Source organism: Stegostoma tigrinum, chromosome 24 (genome assembly GCF_030684315.1).
Source record: "Stegostoma tigrinum isolate sSteTig4 chromosome 24, sSteTig4.hap1, whole genome shotgun sequence".
NCBI classification, from domain to species: Eukaryota; Metazoa; Chordata; class Chondrichthyes; order Orectolobiformes; family Stegostomatidae; genus Stegostoma; species Stegostoma tigrinum.
In genome coordinates, this window is record NC_081377.1 from 2,783,888 (window position 1) to 2,804,635 (window position 20,748).

General features: G+C 45.3%; 1 protein-coding gene across 3 annotated transcripts in view; it reads right to left on the reverse strand.

Moving 5' to 3' along the window:
* Positions 1-20,748, reverse strand: part of col16a1 (collagen, type XVI, alpha 1) — a 321,764-nt gene that overhangs the window by 33,805 nt on the left and 267,211 nt on the right. For all 3 annotated transcript variants that reach the window (XM_059654248.1, XM_048557999.2, XM_048557998.2), the window contains 8 exons: positions 19,453-19,497; positions 16,956-17,009; positions 13,233-13,268; positions 10,875-10,937; positions 10,280-10,351; positions 5,816-5,869; positions 5,687-5,731; positions 5,147-5,191 (listed from right to left, as the gene is read on the reverse strand). In XM_059654248.1, coding sequence (XP_059510231.1) covers positions 5,147-5,191; positions 5,687-5,731; positions 5,816-5,869; positions 10,280-10,351; positions 10,875-10,937; positions 13,233-13,268; positions 16,956-17,009; positions 19,453-19,497 — 414 coding nt within the window. The remainder of the gene's footprint in view (positions 1-5,146; positions 5,192-5,686; positions 5,732-5,815; positions 5,870-10,279; positions 10,352-10,874; positions 10,938-13,232; positions 13,269-16,955; positions 17,010-19,452; positions 19,498-20,748) is intronic.

A 20,748-nucleotide genomic window follows, 5' to 3' on the forward strand; every position in this document is an offset into this window, starting at 1 on the left:
ATATCCACAAACCCTCTGAGACAGAAAATGTCAAAGATTCATAACCCTTTAAGTGAAGAAATGTTTCTTCTTCTTAGCATTCTCAATTCTCCAGCTCGGGTCCACCCCGAGACCGTACTACAGAATGATATCTGCTTCAACTGAATCCTCTCACTCTTTTTACATTTTATGTAATATCGACCTCATCTAATACAACTATCTTCGTAGGACAATTCTCTTTCCCAGGAACCAGACTAGCGAAACGTTGTTGCACTGCTTGGGGTAAATATATCTTTTGGTGGGTACAGACCAAAACTGCACATAATACTCCTGGTGAAGCCTCTCCAAACCATTGTAAAATAGCTGTAAATCTTCTTTTCCTCCAATCCCTTTATAACAAATATACCGTCTGCTGCTTTAATTGGTTACTCTCCCTGAATGTTAAGCTTTCTGTGATTTGTGTACAAAGATGCCCAAATCCCTCTAAAAACTGACATTTCCCAGTCTCCCACCACTCAAAATATATTCTGCTTCTTTATTTTTCTTACCAAAGTGGATGATTTCACATTTTGTTCACATTTTATTCTCTCCAGCATGTTCCGATCCACTCACCAACACCTGTGTATATCCCTCTGCAGCCTTTGCATCCTCCTCACCACTATCTTTGTACTGCCAGCAAACCTGAATAGGTTACACTCAGTCCCCTCATCCTTCAGTGTGGTTTCCCAATCTAACTGAACTAACTCGCCGTTGGTGCACAAGTTGTTTGGATTTAAGATCCAATTTTCCTATTTAATAAAACCACTTTCAAATTTAATAGAAAATTCTATTATTGTCACTCTTCCCTAGAGGCCCCTTTGCAACTGATTATTGCACATTACACAATACTCTATATAAAGTCCAAACCTGTTCCTGAGTTGGCTCCTCAACACGCTGATCTAAAAAGTTAGCTTGTATTACTGTATAAATCTCTCCTTAAGCCATTACTGCAGATTTGGTTTGCACAGTCTACATGAAGGTTAAAGTCCCATGATCACTGTGTTACCCTTATTCTAATTTCCTGATTTATACCCTAACTCTAATTTCCTGATTTATACCCTAACAACAACAAATGCAAGGAGGCAGATAAATAACTTCGTCCATTCAAAAGGATATGGTGAGGTTGGTGGAACTGGTTGAAAGGTAGTACATGACATTTAATACGTGAAAGTGTGAAATGAATCATTATGGCCCATCCATCTAAGCAGTTTCTGGTTTTCTGAGCCAAGGTCATTTCTTTACGTTGTTGTTACCCTATCCACTATTAGCAGGCCTAACACTCCTCCTTTTATCTTCAACAGTGATAGGTAAAAGGCAAATATCCAAGGCTATTTCATCCGAGACCAGGCCTGGCAGCAATCTCAGATCAGAAGTTTTAGAAACCATATGATGCACTGGCTGTGAGTGACTTGAATCTTCATGTAGATTACGATAGTCAGATTGGCAGAGCAAAGTCTAATGAAAAATTCATGTGTAGTCAGGGCAGTTTTGAGAATGATACATTGAGCATCCAACCAGGGATCAGGGTATTTTGTATCTGGTGATGTGTTATGAAGCAGTCTTAATAAATAATCTCAGAGTAAAATAACTCCAAGGAAACAGTCACCATAATGAGGTAGAATTTAGGATTCAGTTTGAGTTGGAGCAACTTAGGCTGGGAACAACTGTGCGAAGCTTAAATAAGAGTAATAACAAAGTAATGAGGACAGAGATAACAGTGTGAAGCTGGAGGAACACAATGGGCCAGGCAGCATCGGAATAGGAAAGTTGACGTTTCGGGCCTTTCAGAAGAAGGATCCTGGCCCAAAACGTTGTCTTTCCTGCTCTTCTGATGCTGCCTGGCCTGCTGTGTTCCTCCAGCTCCACACTGCGTTATCTCTGACTCCACCATCGGCAGTTCTTGCTATCTCTGAATGAGGGCAGAGCTGACTGGAGAGGAATGGTAAATGAGTTAACAGCAAAGATGGTTGAGCAACAGAGGCAGACTTTTAAGAAACTAGTTCATGGCTCACAACAAAGTTATATCCCAGTGAGGTAGGAGGATTCTCGGAAGGGGATAAAATCAACCATGGCTAACCAGAGAGGTTGCAGGTTGCACCTAAGTGAAAGAAAAAAAACATTCAATTTGGCAAAAGTTAGTGCTAAGCCAAAGAATTGAGAACATTTATAAAAACCAACAAAAGACGAACAAAAGAAATAAAAAGTGAGGAAATAAGTGTTTTGAGGATAAATTTGCAAATAATATAAAGGGCTTCTTCAAATTTATGAAAAAAAGGATCAGAGAAGCCAATGTGAACAAAGGCCCCTTAGAGAATGAGGACGGGGAAAGAGGATGGGGAAAGAAGAAATGGCAGAGGAGTTGAATAAATAATTTGCCCTTCACAGTAGCGAACACTAACAGCAGTCTAAAAAATACAAGCTAAATCAAAAGACAAAAGGAGAGGAAATAAACACAAAAGCTTCCTGTAGAAAAAATTACAAGGAAAATTAATGGGGCTTAAGACCAGTAAGTCCCCTGGGCTTGATGGGATACATCTTCGAATATTAAAGGAGGTAGATGCAGCGGTAATGGATATACAGGAATCTGTCAACAATTCTCTGATTCTGGGAATGTGCCACAGGATTGGAAAGCTACCAATGCAACATTTTTATTCAAAAAGAGAAGGAGATAATGAACATGTAACTCTTAGGCAAGTTAACATTTATTAGTGATTGAAATGTCAGAATCTATTACAAAGAATGTAATAGAAGAGCGTTTATAAGCACATAATCTCATCAAGCAGAGCATGGCTTCATGAAAGGGAAATCACGCCTGTCAGAGTTATCAGGATTCTCTGAGGAGGTAACAACCGGAGTAGAGAAAAACAAAGTGGTAGATCTAATGTATTTTAATTGAAAGAAGGCACCTGATAAGGAACTACATGTTCAGGTAGTTAATTATTGTTGGGGTAGTATATTAGCATGGGATACAGGAATAACTAACTAATTGAAGACAGAGAATTGGAATGAGAGGGACATTTTCAGCATGATAACCTGTAACTAGCAGAGTGCCAATGGGATCGGCGCTGTGGTAATTATTTACAATATATATTACAGGTTTGGACAATGGCAGTGAATGTGCTATAACCAAGTTTGTAGACCACACAGCACAGGGGGGAAAGCATGTGGTGAAACTGACACAAACAGTCACCATAAATATACAAACAAGTTATGTGAGTGTGCTAGAACTTGGTAGATGGTATGCAATGTGAGGTTATGCACTTTGGCAGGAAGAATAGAGGAGCTGAATAATTACACAAATGAGAAAAGACTGCACAAAGATGCAGCACAGAAGGGTTTGGAGGTCCTCGTGCATAAATCACAAAAACCTTGCAATCAAGTTTGGTGGGTAACTGGGAAAGCAAATGGGATCTTGGCCTTTATTTTAAAGGGAATGGAGTACCAAAATAAAAAGGTTCTACTGAAAGTGTACAAGGCACTAGTTAGACCAACCCTGGAATAGCATGAACACTTTGGGGTCTCTTATCTTGGGAAAAAACATACTGACATTGCGGGGAGTCCAGATACCGGGTATGGAAAGATCGTCTTAGGAGAGAGAGGTTGACTAGGTTGGGCCTATACTCCTTGGAGTTTAGCAGAATAACAGGAGACCTTACTGAAACAATTAGGCAAAAGATAAGGAGGATTTTTTTCTCTCACAGGGCAGTAAATCTATGGAATTCTTTACCACAAAGGGCTGTCGAGGCTAGGTCATTAAGTATATTCAAGGCTGAGACAGACATATTTTTAATCAGTAAAGGAATCAAAGGTTATGGAGAAAAGGCAGGAAAATAACTTGGGGATTATCAGATCAGTCACAACCTCACTGAATGGTGTAGCACACTCAATGGGCCAAATGGCCCCCATCTGCTCCTATATGTATGGTGCTTCGCTGATCATAGCCATCTATGTGTGAATAAGGAGTTGCTGCCGTGGGAATCTTCTCAGGAGATCCCACTTCTCCCACTCAGGCTGCCAGGTACCAGCAGCTTCGTGCCTCCTGCCTCAGGAACCCTGCAGCCACCCTGAATTCAGAGGCAGTCTCACACATGACTACTCCACAGGAGATAATGACCCCATATGGTCTATCTGGGGAATAGTAAGGGACATGCAGTTGGTCCCTGTGGCAGAAGAATGTCAAATGTGATTCAAGTCTGGCCCTGTTTCTGTGAAGGCTATTCAAATCAATCTATTCATGTCCACCTGAGCTTCTAATTTATCCAATTTATTGTGAGCACTTCTGGTGTTCAGCTATATCACTATGAACTTTGATATCTTCCAATTCTGTCTCTATCATGCCCTTAGTCACTAATTATCTGTTTGTTACTCTATCTCTGCTTATTTTTACACAAATACACTATTCCATTCCAGGGTCTCAGCATTTTTTTTCAGAATCCCTACAGTGTGAAAACGGGCCCTTCGGCCCAACAAGTCCACACCATCCCTTGGAGCATCCCACCCAGACCTATCCTCCATAACCCACCTAATCTATATATCCCTGAACATTACAGGCAATTTAGCATGGAAAATCCATCTAACCTGCACATCTTTGGACTGTGGGAGGAAACCAACGCAGACACAGGGAGAATGTGTAAATTCCACACAGACAGTTGCTGGAGGCTGGAATTGAACCTGGGTCCCTGGTGCTGTGAGGCAGTTATGCTAACCACTGAGCCACCGTGCCGTTTATTCGCCTTGGTGCTCCTGAATTGACCCTTGCCTGTATATCACACTGCTCTTTGTCCAGTCCTGATACCAGTGGCTCATGTGATGAAACTCTGCCTTCCACAGTAGCCCTTTGCCACACACTGAAACACCTCAACGGATAGTCTGTCACTCTGGTAACAAGCTAGAAATTGTTTCCAGCTTCCTTTGAGTATCTGGAATATTAAGATATTATCTCCCCAACACTTCTCAGCAGAAGACTATTCCAGATTCTGTCTCATGAACTGAATCATGCTCTTTCAATCCTAAAATCATACCTACGTACACCTACACTATCGCCAGAAGTAAACACGTGCATGGACTCCATTATCCTTGAACATAAATGCAGACACAAATCCTACAATGCTCACTTGCAGATACTTACTCTCTGTCCAGGCTGACCTGGAAGGCCAGGTTTTCCTTTAAATCCCTGTCAAAAGAAGCAAAACAGTTAGAAATCTCTCTGCTTTATGGAATTACACAAACCTTCCCCTCAGCACTGCAAACCTCTTCCACAGCAATATTCAGTCCATCCTATTTCTGAATGGTATTAATTGTCTGATGGCTTCCATTAGCCTTCTGCCAACAGAGTTCTAACCTGACACTCCTCTTTGTGCGAGGAAATATTTCCTGATTCAGGCCTAGTTGTATAGCTGTATTGTGAAGGATCTTCTCCTTGCTCTGGGCTCTTTTATCCGAGAGACTAGTTTTTCTTCACCGACCCCAGCAACCCTTCAGATTGTTTCAAACACTTTGATTGCATCAAGCCTCAATGCTGTAACTTCCAAGAAATACAAATAAAGTTTATGCAAATTGTCTTGTTAATCCTTTAATTTCCAATGTTATTTGAAGTAGGTAAGGATTTATAACCACTCGCATGATCAGAAACAAAAGCAGGGAGTGGTTGGATGGTATAAGTACTTACATGTAGCCCCCTGAGCCCTGGAGGTCCTGGTGGACCAGTCTCACCCTGCAACACAAAACAGACACTGTCAGTGACTCTGCCCCTTCCCAAGAGCAGCAACAAGCATTGGACATGAGGCTAATGTCCTACCCTTGGTCCTGGCTTCCCTTCCTTCCCATCCAGACCTTCTACTCCTGGAGGACCCTGCAGAAAGAACAAACACAACATAACTCAGGAGAGTGCTAGAGCAATGCAGGAAAAGACCACTTCAGATCAGCCACCCCATTTGGCTCTATCGTCCTAATGCCCACTCAAGCCCAGTCCAGTTAACATTTCCACGATCCTACACTTGAACAAAATACTTGCTTTGGTTTCATCAGTCACTGCAAAATTGTTAGGCAAGATTGAAACATACTAAATCATTAAACGTTATTGTGTTTGGTGGATGAGGGTCTTACGTGATTCTATAACTGGGTCAGACTGAAGCTGTGGCTTCCATAGACTGGCACATGAACTCAGATCAGGTATTTATCCAGACTTTCATTTTTCAGCCTGCTGCAGTCTTTGATTGGCTTTCCTGAAGAGATGGTGACACGGTTAAGATTTTGATTGGACTGCGGATTGAATATTGACCTTTCAAAATAGGTCCTATTTCATATATAATCCAAACTGACGGGAGATGAATCAGGAATGGTGTGAATCCAATTAGAGGTTAGGGTCAGGATTAGACTGATACTCATTTTCTGTACCCACGGAAAATACAAGGAGAGGTCTGAGAAACAGTCATATCAGACTCAAAATGTTAACTCTGTTTTTCTCTCTCCACAGATGCTGCCAGGCCCACTTAGTTTCTCCAGCATTCTGTGTTTGTTTCAGATTTCCAGCGCTTACAGTATTTTGCTTTCAAAAAGATAGTGGAGATTGTATAATATTTTGAGATGGTTAAAATATGAAATGAGTGAATTGAAGGATGATTACAAGGTTGGGGTATACACCACACTTAATACTTGTGACCCAGACCTGGGCAGTTTGATGCTGATACCTGAATAAGCATTTACAAACAGCCCCCTGTTGCCCCAAGAAAGCGATGGTGGGCCTTTGTTTGGGTTTGTTATGATGGAGTGCAAATTGAGGGAACAGGATTGAAGTCAGACATAGAGCAGACTGAGGATATTGTGATTCAGTTGAGTTTTACAACAATCTGACACCTCATGGTTACTGTTGCAGATAAAGGTAAATTTGTCATAGTCCTACTGGACTAGAGGGCTGCTGTCTCATTCAAGAGAGATGACTGGTGGTTGTTTAACCTGAGGGTCTTCATGCCTCAGGCACTGGGAGAAGCTGAGAAGGAGAGTCCTTTATGGTAACTTCAGCTGTTGCAGGGATCGAACCCATGCTGTTGGTAGCAGTCTGCATCCAACACTTTTGCATTCTCTGCATTTGCAGACCTTGGATGTTGGGAAACAGGAATGAAAACACAACATTCTGGAAATATTCTGCAGACCTTGTGGCTTTTGTGGACAGAGAAACAGGGTTAATGTCTCAGGTCTGCAACCTTTCCTTGGGTGGCACGGTGGCTCAGTGGTTAGCACTGCAGCCTCACAGCGCCAGGGACCCGGGTCCGATACCAGCCTCAGGTGAATGTCTGTGTGGAGTTTGCACATTCTCCCCCATGTCTGCGTGGGTTTCCTCCGGGTGCTATGGTTTCCTCCCACAGTCCAAAGATGTGCAGGCTAGGTGGATGGGCCATGCTAAATTGTCCTGTAGTGTTCAGGGGTGTGTAGATTAGGTGGACGTATCTGGATGGGATGCTCTGTGGGTCAGTATGGACTTGTCAGGCTGAAGGGCTCCTCCCCACACTGTAGGGATTCTATGATGATAACCAACCAGCAACTTTTACAGATACCAGCATTCTTAATACAAAATGTTGAAACAGAATTAAAATTCTCAAAATGCCAGAGGGTTAATTATAATTCTTCATTATGGGCCCAGTTTTGGAAGTGAACTATTATGAAGAGAGATGACAGTCCCTGTCTAGGTGGAAACCTCACAGAGTTGCTAGCCATTTACAGGCACAATCAGGAACAGTGGGCAAACTGTTGGAACGGCAGGATGTCCAGAAAAAAATTCGATAGCATTAGGATTAGGACACCCTGGCACCCATTTAAGTGCAGGAACTCACCAGGGCCAGCTGGCAGGCCCAGGGAAGGGGCACATCGGATAAGGCAGTGGGGAGAAGGTAGAACAATGGGGGTGGGTAAACTCTAGGATAGGTGGAGGTCTCTGATCAAGGATCTATGAAGGAAACACTGCCCCGACTTTCACTGAACACCTACAAACTTGCTGTGCTGCACATTGAGTACAGGTCCCTCGTATAGGAGGTGTAAAGCCTCAACCGGCCCAATCAGTGCCTCTCCTGCTGCTCATGAAATCATAGTGAGGGCAGGGGCAGTGTGCACACCAACCATGGTACAATACCCTGAGTTACAGCTTCTGCCCCCTGCTTTCCTTCCTGTAGACAGCCAATAAAATCCAACCTTACACCGCACTCACATCCTTTGTCATTGAGATTGCCTGGGTGAACGTTTGGACTGAGACACTGAATTTCTGTAATTTGAGTGAGCTTTGGACAAAACCTGGGTTTAAAATATCCACAGACCCAGTCGTATGTGGATCGTATGCTTGCCGAAAAATTGAAGGAGAAACTGTGCAAATATAGCTTTCTACCGAGTTACAGGGAGTGATGAGGAGAACCCCAGATGCTACTATTGGAGTTGCAATTTGTTATTTGATCTCTGGGTAGACAAATGCATTCTGGCAATGTCATGGGATTCAAATCAAGCCATTGACCATCAGTGGTCTTAGGTGGATTGATGATATAGCATGAAAAGAGGCCATTCAGCCCATTATGCCACTGCCAATTACTACAAAGAAGTGGATGACACCTCTCTCATAGTGAAAAGTGAAACCCCCAGAGAAACTTGTCTCACCTCGTAATCTGTTAAAAAGGAGTGGTTAAATGAAAGAAATCCCTGATACTCACTTTATAATCAACAAGTAACCATTTATTTATCTAACAGTTAACAAACTACCAGAAAACTAACAAAGTGAGCAATTCCCCCTTAGCTACTAACTATTCCTGAATAAAACAAAATTCAAATGGTTTGCTGTTCCAAAAGAAACCTTCATAAACAAAATAAATAAAACCAAAATTAAATTAAAGCTTAATCTCCCAAAGTTACAGCCAGGATTAGTCTTCCAGAATGTTCTTTGCCTTCTCCGTTGTCCTCCAGTCAGGAATGCCTTCCTCCGTCAAATTCTTGTGTTAGGGATATTTAGCTAAGCATGCCGTTGTACCTTTATTTAGATGGTGCTTGCTCTGAGATCTTAAAGATTTCTGTGAGAGCCAGTGATTTTCTTTCTTCAGAGCTGATGGCTGTGGAACGCTGTTCTCTTAACAGATGGCAGTTTGTTCTCACACTGATTTTCAAATGCCCTCTTGATGACCTATTAATTTCTTATAAGAAGATTGGTCTGAGGTTGTCAAAACCATCAGATTTAAATTTAATTAGGCTTTGATATCTAGGGCCTGGTTTCATTTTATTGGCTAAGTTCAAAAACCTGTTGTCTTGGTAAAAATGTTGCTTGGCCTCCTAACAGTGTAGCCTTTTGGCACAGTGTTTCAAAATCAAGAACTCTGCATCTGCTGCTGTTTGCAGACATTTTTTTAATCTCCAAGCCTAAAAAACACATCTTTTAAAGGGACCACGCACTTTTCCACGCACCCCCCAATCCATTTACAAACAAATTCTAACGCCCTGTCTTCTAATTCACAAGTACGACACTAACTTTGCAAAGCTATCCAAATAATTTCAGTTCACTGTCTCTCTATCAAAGCTCTGCAAACTTCTCCTTCTTGAGGGTTTGTCTAATTTCCTTCTGGAAATTATCATTAAATTTGCAACTAGTAGCCTTTTAGGTAGTACACAGCATTTTAGATCACACTGATGTCCGAACTAAAACCATTAACTCTACTGGTTCTCTCATTCATTATCTTCAGTCTGTGTTTTCTGGTCAACTCTGGCAAAATCATTCACAATTTGGAGCATCTCCACAAAATCTCCCTCCAACTGTCTCTGCTCAAAGGAGAAACATAGAAAACAGAAGTAGGAGTAGGTCATTAAGCCCTTTGAGCCTGTTCTACCATTCAACAGGATATGAGTGATCAGCCAACTCAATCTACTGTTCCAGTTTTCTACCCATACACTTTGATCCCTTTAGTCCGATGAACGGTATCTAACTCCTCCTTATAAACATTCAACATTTTGGCATCATCCACTTTCTATGGCTAGGGATTCCACAGAACAAATCCAAATTCTCCAGTCTCACCACACTTCTGAAGATCTAGATCCCTGGTCCCATTTCAGTCAATCTACTCTCTACCCCTCCCAAGGCCTCAGTATCCTGCCTAAACCCCAATATCTTAAACTCAATGCAACCTCCCAAGCTGTGAACAAAGCAGGGGTTTAGAATAGTTCATTGTAGCTTTTTTGTACACCATACTTCTATTATAAAGGTCAGCACAAAGCAGCTGCCAGCAGGAGCAACACTCACCTGTAGTCCTGGAGGTCCACTTCTGCCTGGAGGCCCAGTTGGTCCAACTGGACCTACACTCCCATCATTGCCCTGTAACACAGAACAGAAACATAGGCTATTCATCGGTAGGTGCACACCACTTCTATAGAAATTGCCCTTTACCTGGTTCAATTCCAGCACCTCCTGTTGTTCCTTTCACATACCAGACTTAGGCCAGTCATCTAACTTTTCCTAAGTTAAATTGAAAACCTTTGACACATGGATAAGGCACGGCTCACCATAGCGTTTTCCTCCTATCTAGTGGGGAATGCACCGGAGCACATTGGTCAGAGATAAGTTCGTCATACTGTTGTTAATACGTGCTACATATGAAGAAATGGGCAAGAAGCAGGTGGATGCCTACATGGCTTCACAGACGTATATGCTGTCGTATGGTCTACAGCTTTGGAGCAAAGCAAAGTTCAGCCCTGTTCTGCTACATATTTCCATCATGGTTGAGCTGCACTTGAGCTCTATAAACCCACCTTCCTTCTGAGCCACTTTATACCCTCATCCAATAAACGTCTACCATTGCTCAGATCATTGTCTGCATTTTTCACCAGAATGCACTTACCTTTTCACCAGGAGGTCCTGGGGGTCCTGGTGGCCCAGACTTCCCTGGGAAACCAATGGGTCCCTAACAAAACAACAGTTAAGGTAGAGTTCAGAATGTTGCTCATTTACTGTCAGGATCCTTGTGTTTCTGCAAATCATAATTCCACACAGATAAACTAGTAAGTAGCCGCAGAAAGGGAATCCATTTTGCTGAGGTATTATCTCATTCCTGCAGGAACCCAAATCTCCCGACAAATCAGTATATTGATTGTCTCAAAACCTCTATCAGTATGACATAACAACCTGAACAACCACTCCCTTCAACACTCTCTTATCCAAATCTGGTCTGCATGACACATTTCACCTACAATTCCTCGTACACTCTTCATGAATGCGATGATGAAGAATCCCTTATCAGAGCCTTCAATTGGAGAAAATATTTCATTTCCAATTCTTCATTATTTGAAAGTCTACATTCAAACATCTGTAAAATAACTCGACCCACCGTCCGCACAACGCACCACCCAAAGCCCGCACAACGCACCACCCAACGCCCGCACAACGCACCACCCACCGTCCACACAACGCACCACCCACCGTCCACACAACGCACCACCCACCGTCCCCACAACGCACCACCCACCGTCCACACAACGCACCACCCACCGTCCACACAACACACCACCCACCGTCCCCACAACGCACCACCCACCGTCCGCACAACGCACCACCCACCGTCCACACAACACACCACCCACCGTCCGCACAACACACCACCCACCGTCCGCACAACGCACCACCCACCGTCCACACAACGCACCACCCACCATCCGCACAACGCACCACCCACCGTCCACACAACGCACCACCCACCGTCCACACAACGCACCACCCACCATCCGCACAACGCACCACCCACCATCCGCACAACGCACCACCCACCGTCCGCACAACGCACCACCCACCGTCCGCACAACGCACCACCCACCGTCCACACAACGCACCACCCACCATCCGCACAACGCACCACCCAAAGCCCGCACAACGCACCACCCACCATCCACACAACGCACCACCCAACGCCCGCACAACGCACCACCCACCGTCCACACAACGCACCACCCACCATCCACACAACGCACCACCCAACGCCCGCACAACGCACCACCCACCATCCACACAACGCACCACCCAACGCCCGCACAACGCACCACCCACCATCCACACAACGCACCACCCACCGTCCACACAACGCACCACCCACCATCCACACAACGCACCACCCACCGTCCACACAACGCACCACCCACCATCCACACAACGCACCACCCAACGCCCGCACAACGCACCACCCACCATCCGCACAACGCACCACCCACCGTCCGCACAACGCACCACCCACCGTCCACACAACGCACCACCCACCGTCCGCACAACGCACCACCCACCATCCGCACAACGCACCACCCACCGTCCGCACAACGCACCACCCACCATCCACACAACGCACCACCCAACGCCCGCACAACGCACCACCCACCATCCGCACAACGCACCACCCACCATCCGCACAACGCACCACCCACCGTCCGCACAACGCACCACCCACCGTCCACACAACGCACCACCCACCATCCGCACAACGCACCACCCAAAGCCCGCACAACGCACCACCCACCATCCGCACAACGCACCACCCACCGTCCACACAACGCACCACCCACCGTCCACACAACGCACCACCCACCATCCACACAACGCACCACCCAAAGCCCGCACAACGCACCACCCACCATCCACACAACGCACCACCCAACGCCCGCACAACGCACCACCCACCATCCACACAACGCACCACCCAACGCCCGCACAACGCACCACCCACCATCCGCACAACGCACCACCCAACGCCCGCACAACGCACCACCCACCATCCGCACAACGCACCACCCACCGTCCGCACAACGCACCACCCACCATCCGCACAACGCACCACCCACCGTCCACACAACGCACCACCCACCATCCACACAACGCACCACCCACCATCCGCACAACGCACCACCCACCATCCACACAACGCACCACCCACCATCCGCACAACGCACCACCCAACGCCCGCACAACGCACCACCCACCATCCACACAACGCACCACCCACCATCCGCACAACGCACCACCCACCATCCGCACAACACACCACCCACCATCCGCACAACGCACCACCCACCGTCCACACAACGCACCACCCACCATCCGCACAACGCACCACCCACCATCCACACAACGCACCACCCACCGTCCACACAACGCACCACCCACCATCCACACAACGTGTTTAACAATCTGATCTCCAAACAAGCGAAGTCTCACTCACTGGCTGTCCTGGAAATCCTGGTTGACCTTGGAATCCCTGGAAAAGAATACCAGGAGATTAGGTGGGAATATGAAAGCTTTACCTTCTTGTTCCACGTCTTTAAGGCTATCATTGAAACAGCTCACTCTTTTAGATCCTACTCACATCCCAATGTCCGGCAACAATTGGCCCCAGTTTCTCATCAATGCCAGCTGCACCAGCTGTTGGATGATGCCCAGGGTGGGGGTGGGTGGTCTTTAGGTGTATTTGCCCTCATTCCAACACTTGGGTGCCAGTGAAAAGCTAGTGTTAGGAACAGTGGAACAGGAGGAGTGTTTTCAACTGGATCATTGCTGATTGACATCTCATTTACCTGCTGTGTTCTATATTCCTGAATACTAAACATGCACATCAAATCTTTACCAATCTCCAATGTGAAGTTTTTAATTAACCTCAGAGACTCCACAGCCTTTTGAAGGAATGAGTTCAGGATTTCATTATTTTTCAATAAACCTCATGACAAACAATTAACATTAGGGGCAGTGAAACTGTGACAAAAGGGTAGGAAATGGTGGTTGGGGGGGGTCTTACTCAAAATGGAATTGGGGGAATAATGCGCCCCAGCCCCCACCATCCCCACCTCTCTCTAGATATCACTACTGCTTGTACCACAATGACCCACTTTGCAGGGGTGCCGGGTTTAGGCATGTCCAACTTATAAATTCTCATACTTATGAATGCAAACCCACACAGGGGAGTGCTTCTAAAGACCTGGCAATACAAACATTTCCTGTATTTACAGATAGCTGCTTTACATTGTCTTGCAATGTGTCCCAACTTGTGCACAAATCAACTTGTGAGCAGACCCAGGAATGAAACCCATTCACAAACAGGGACTGCCTGTATCAGAGATAATGGGAACTGCAAATGCTGGAGAATCCAAGATAACAAAGTGTGAAGCTGGATGAACACAGCAGGCCCAGCAGCATCTCAGGAGCACAAAAGCTGACGTTTTGGGCCTGTTGTGGTAGAGAGAACATCTTTTTGCTCTGGGATATGCCCAGCTCTGAGTGTAAAGTTTAGCTCATTAACACATTGTGCAATCCAAAGCCTGTCAGAGGGTAGGCTTTCTCTGGGTGAATCTCCCTGTAACTGAATACAGGTTCCTGAGATGGAAGAGTACTTTGGACAAAGCTGATCATTGGAAGATGAACAGAAATTGCTGGAGAAACTCGATAGGTCTGGCAACATCTAGAGAGAAATCAGAGTAAACACTTTGAGTCCAGTGACTCTTCTTGAGAACTGATAGCATCTGGGAGAATGTGGTATTTTAAATTGATGACAAGGATTACGGGAAGAAGGAATGAGCTGATAGATGGAGATGGAGCTGAGAGTGAGAGAGAGAGACAGAGACTGAGAGAGGGGGAAAGTGAGAGATGGGGGGAAAGAGAGAGAGAGAGGAGTAAAGGGATTGTTGACAGTAAGCCAGGGAACTTTATTTCTCCTCACTACCCAAGGCTTCAGGCATATTTTTAGACGACCCTGTACTTTTTTTCAGTCTAGTCTACTGTTTTCACTGTTCTCAGTGTGGTCTCCAATACAGTGGGGAGATGAAGCTCAGACAGGGTGACTACTTTGAATAATACCTACGTTCTATCTGTAAAAGTAACTCTGAGCTTCCAGATGCCTGCTGCTTCATCGCACCACAGTGTTGCCAGGCCAACACCTCTGCAGCAGTGCTCCACTGAGCTTCAGCGTAAACTTGAAGAACGACATCTGCTTAGGAAGCCTGCAGCCTCTAGGACTCGATATTAAGTTCAATAACTTTAGTGCCTGACTCCATCTTTCCACGTATTTTACACCCACCACCCCACCACCCGCCTCACAACACCCCACCACCACCTGGTTCTGTCATATGGTGTAACCAAAAAGCTGCAGATGCTGGTATCCAAGGTGAACAAACAGGAGGCTGGAAGAACACAGCAGGCCATGCAGCATCTAGAGGAAAGGAACAGTCAACGTTTCGGGTATTAGCCTTCTTCAGGACTGGATGTGGGGGTATGGGGAGCCGCAGATAAAGGGGTTGGGCGTTGCAGAATGGTGGTGATAGGTGGACACTGCTAGGTGATATGGCCTGTTTGGTCAATGCGAGGGAAGGGTCAGAAGGTAGAGCGGAAGAGAGGAGATGGGGCTGGAAAGGGAGCCAGGGGCTGGCTGGGAAGGTTATTTGAACTTGGGGAACTCAGCGTTAAGTCCTCTGGGCTGGAGAGACATGTCTGTCCTCGGCCTCCTCCAGTGTCACAGCGAAATCAGAACGCAAATTTGAAGAACAACACTTTATCTTCTGCCTCGAAAACCTACAGCCCAGAGGGCCCAATACTGAGTTCTGCAATTTCAAATAACCTTCCTGCTCATCCCCCTACCCCCACATCCAGTCTTGAAGAAGGGGAATACCCAAAACATTGACTTTGCTGCCTCCAGAAACTGCCTGGCTTGCTGTGTTTATTAGATTCCCTACAGTGTGGAAACAGGCCCTTCGGCCCAACAAATCCACACTGCCCCTTGAAGCATCCCACCCAGACCCATCCCCCTATACCCCACACACCCCTGAATACTATGGGCAATTTAACATGGCCAATCCACCTAGCCTGCACATCTTTGGACTGTGGGAGGAAACCGGAGCACCCGAAGGAAACCCACGCAGACACGGGGAGAATGTGCCAACTCCACACAGGCAGTTATCCAAGGCTGGAATCGGACCCGGGTCCCTGGTGCTGTGAGGCTGCAGTGCTAACCACTGAGCCACCGGGCCGTCCACAGTGTCGTGCCATGTTCTTCCAGCCTCCTGCTTATCTACTTGCAATGTCATGAGTTGCTTTCAGCAGTTTACCCATGATATTATACTCTCAGCTCTCATTGTCAGTAATCCAGCTTCTCTCTGTCCTGTCAATAATCCCATGATTTGTGTTCCCCTCTCATATATCTCTCTCTGGGCTCCGTCTCCATTTACTTACTCCATCTCTCACGGATGCCCCCCCACAACCTTGTCTTCAGCACAAATAACATCTTTTCCCAGCTACTATCTGTTTGTAAGAACAGTCAAAGGGCTAAAAATATTAGCCCTGTTTTTATTTCAGATTTCCAGCATCTGTAATTCTTTGATTTATTCTCACAGTTGGAAGCTCTGCCTGTCGTGTGCAGCCTGGGAAGGAGCACCTCCAACACTGCAGATTGTAGGTTAAAGACACAGTGCATTAGATCCGTGATTCTCTAACTAACAATCCTCAGGATTGGTTGGCCACCAAAATTTAGCTAAAAGTTTTTCAAAGATGCAAAATGTATTCATTCTGGTGGGCATCACATTCATTACCCAGAGGGCAGTTAAGAGACAACCACATTGCTGTGGGTCTGGAATCACATGTAGACCAGACCAGGTAAGGATGGCAGTTTCCTTTAAATGTCACCATCTGTCACAGTGGGATTTGAGCTATGTTCCCAGAACATTAGCTTGGGTTCATAGTTCCCTCATCCAATGACATGGACATGATGCCATCACCTCCCCTAAACCAGTAAAACTGCTGAATGAGGCATACTGGTCCCAGATGTCTCATATATTCCCAAACAGAGCTCCAGTATAACTGGTATGTTCATTTCCCAGTATTAATGGTTTATGCCTGACTGCTATTTTTCCCTCTGGGAGGTCATTTCCCGAGAGTCAAAATCACAATTGGAAGCACCACTTACTTGATCTCCCTTGTCTCCTCGTGAACCAGGTAATCCTGAGCCACCTTTGGGGCCCTGTCAGGAGAAATACACAAGGGCTTCACATCATAGGTAATAATACAGCTGTGACTCAGTGGTAGCATTCCTGCCTCAAGATCAGAAGGTTTTAGGTTCAAGTCCCACTCCAGATAGTAGAGCAGAAGGTCAAAGCTGTTTCCAGTGAGCCAGTGCTTCACTGTGAGATGTGCTGTCTTTCTAATGAAATGTTAAACCAAAGCCATTGAACAGATAACATAGACCCATAATGATTAAAACAGCAGGGATGTTCTCCCTGTTAATCATTACCCTCCAATAAGATAATGGAAATAGATGCTGTGGGTAGAGGAGCAGTCCTTAGCCCCCTCTCTATCATATAGCCATGTATTCTAATGCCGCTAACACCCAGTCAGTGTATTTGGTAGTTTGAGTGGAAGCAGGTTTTCTTCCTGAATCATAGCCAGAACATTGTTGAAAATAACACACCAGCTTTTTTAACACCCACTAGCACCGGATTACCCAATCCAGGGTGTTGGCATGTTCACAGTTCTCAGATGGCTTTGTCCCAAGTACACCTGTGAGCTATTGCAACACCTTGCCCTTGTATCATGCAACAGGGTAGCTTGGGAGTTAACGGACTGTACCCAATGCCCTAGTGCATGTGGACCACATCATATCAGCTCCATAGTTACCCCCACACTGGCAATAATGACAGCTCAAAATCGCAGAATAGTTCAGCAATGCTGCAGTTCTCCTCGTGACATGAGCAACTGTTTATAATTTTCTCACTAATGTGTGAGTGTGACGTGGGCAGAGTTGCCCCTGTAAGTCTCTGTTTAAAGCCCCGCGATAAATCCCCAGAGAACTTCCCCCAATAAACAACCGTATAAAGCCCCACGATGAATACTGTTTACAGCACCCCCGACAAATCCCTGTATAACCCTCTCTCACAATAAATCCTCGTATAACTCGTCTCAATAAATCCCTGTATAACTCTGCTGATAAATACCGTATAACTCTCCCCCTGATAAATCCTCATATAAACCCCCAGTAAATCCCTGGACAACATCCCCAATAAATCCCCACATAATCTCTCCGAATAATCCGATATAGCCCCCCGCCAACTAATCCCCATATAATCCCATATAACTCCCCCAGTAATTCCCCATTCCATGTCCAACTAACAGATAAAACTCAACTTGTATATCTGGTGTTCCTGTACTTTAATTTCCAAGCATTATTGTTTATTTTGAACTGTTTTTCCCTCTTCATGTCAATTAGGCATTTCTGTACAGCAGTGGGACGTTGCACCCAAAATCATCCGCTGCTGGGCCTTCGTGAAGATTGTGAGCCTCTTTGTGGATCAAAACAGACCACACCCAATGTCTGTGAATCCTGCCCAATAATTAAACTATCTAGTGGTCTATCTGAGGACTAAAATGTTGATAAAATATCCAGTATTAGACTTGTAGTCTGGATGCACCGAATTGGGCAATAAAATGGTGTTTGGGATATAAAAATGCCACTAGGATCGGTCTTGAGACAAATTTTGAAAGGAATACAAATTTTTTCAGTGTGCATACTTTCAGCTACATTTGCGGGGAACAGTTTGCACCACACGTGACCTTGTGCTATTTCTCAGTGTTGCAAGGTCAGAAAGGTTCGGGTGTCACCCTTTTATTTCTGAAGCCCAGAGGTTAAGCTCAAGGTCCAGAGGCATTGACCATGGTCTGCAAAATGACACTACAGTACCATTTTGAGAATGCATTGCAATCTGACATGTTAAGTAAAGTCAAAACACTACATTGTTTGAAGATGATCAGGTTACACCTCCTACATCCTGGTAAAACACTACCATTAATAGACTCACCAATCTTCAACTGTCCAAATTAACTGCTGCTTTTCTCTTTTACAGCATTGGCAGTAACAATTCAGCGATAATTTGTTGGCTGTGCAACACTTTGGCACTTTGTGAGGATGTTAACAGGGGCTTTATAAATCCATGTCCATCCTTTGAGTTTTAAAGTCAGTGACTCATCTGTGATGGGGCCTCAGTCACTGACACACCCCCCACTACCCTAACCCACGTGTTCATATTCCTTCAGAAAGCAATACAAACAGGAAATTTCACTCTGAGGGAACAGAGTGGGGACAGTCACAGCTGAGTCCAAATCCTCATCTTAATATCCTGGAGACTGGGCTAAATAGCCCACACAACCAACCGTCAATAACAGAATATCTGCTGTGGAATGAGATTTACATGGGGCATTTTTAACAGCTACCTTATTTATGAAATGTTTTCTGTAGGCACATTCTGCACAGTTCGTCACTCAGCTCGATAGTCAGGCCCTTTGATGCACCCAGTTCAACGGAGCATTGGAGCTAGCTGGCTTCCAACTTTGAGCCCATTTTTTAATGCTTGATCTAGTTTGCAGTTTCTTACTGATCTGCCAATATTCAATGGATTTCGGAACATACTCACCACTGGGCCTGCTGGGCCACGGGGACCAGGGATGCCAGGAGGGCCCTGCAAGAGAAGAGAAAATGAATGGGAAACAGCCGGTCAGATTGGAGGGTAAAACTTGATGGTTAACAAATGAGGCAGCTGAGTCCTGACTGATAGACAGAGAAATTCTCGAGTGAGCTGGGACATGCTGCTCCCAGCTCACACTATACTTTAATCTATAAAGTTCTAAAATCTTTCAAGTCAGGTGAATAAATTGCTTGAATTAATTTAGAATCTGCAACTATCTCTGTGTTACACTGAGAAAAGTAATAGATATTAACTAGATCCAAACATCAAGAAAGTCCAGCATGTGTTAGCCACTTGTTTATTGTCCTCGAATTGCTCATGCTTTCAGAGGGCTGTGCAGTCACCCACAATGCCCTGGGCCCTCAGTCACATGTATAGCAGATTGGGGAAAGATGGCAGATTTCCCTGACCGAAGGACATTGGTGAACCAGGCATGTTTCTGAAACAACTGATGACAGTTACTGTGGTCACAATGACTGAAACAAGCTTTATAACTCCAGATTAATTGCGAATTTGAGTGTTGCAGCAGAATTTAAACCCCACTCCCCTCAGCATTAGCCTGAGTCTCCATGTTCTAGTTGAGTCATGTTTCAGTTTCAACACCATTTCCCCCCATGAGCCCCAAATATTCAGCATAAAACATTCTCATATCAGAGACCAAGTGGTTGGCCTCTGAGTTGGGAAGATGTGTAAGCCCCAGGTTGCTTAAGCAGGTTGGTAGGGTCTGTGAAATGCTGTCAGGTTAGTTACTGGCCCATTTACACCAAGACTCCAGTCACTGCATTCTTGAATAAGGCCCTGACTTGGGTGACTAGAAACACTGGTTGTTTTGGCCAATTACTGCATTAATGAAGAAGCATTGGGTCAAACGTTCTCTGTAAATTATCCTGTTATGAGTAGCAGGTGTTAAGCAGCCTGACCAGAAAACCCCATGTTCCTTTTTCACTTCCAATTGGAGAAGGTGTCTTTCCTCTGCAGCTTGGACAACTAAATATGAGGCAGAGCGAGAGAGCGCGCGAGAGTGCAACAAATAGAATGTATGAGAGGAATACATTACAGAAAGAGAAACACAGTTTAAAGTTTTGGCAAAGATCTGTAGCTCGTGTTGTGGATAAGGTTGTTGACTTGCTCGCTGAGCTGGTTTGTTTTCGTTCAGACATTTGGTCACCATGCAAGGTAACATCATCAGTGGAGACTCAGATGAAGCAATGTTATTCCACTCTGCTTGGAATTTATACTGTCTGG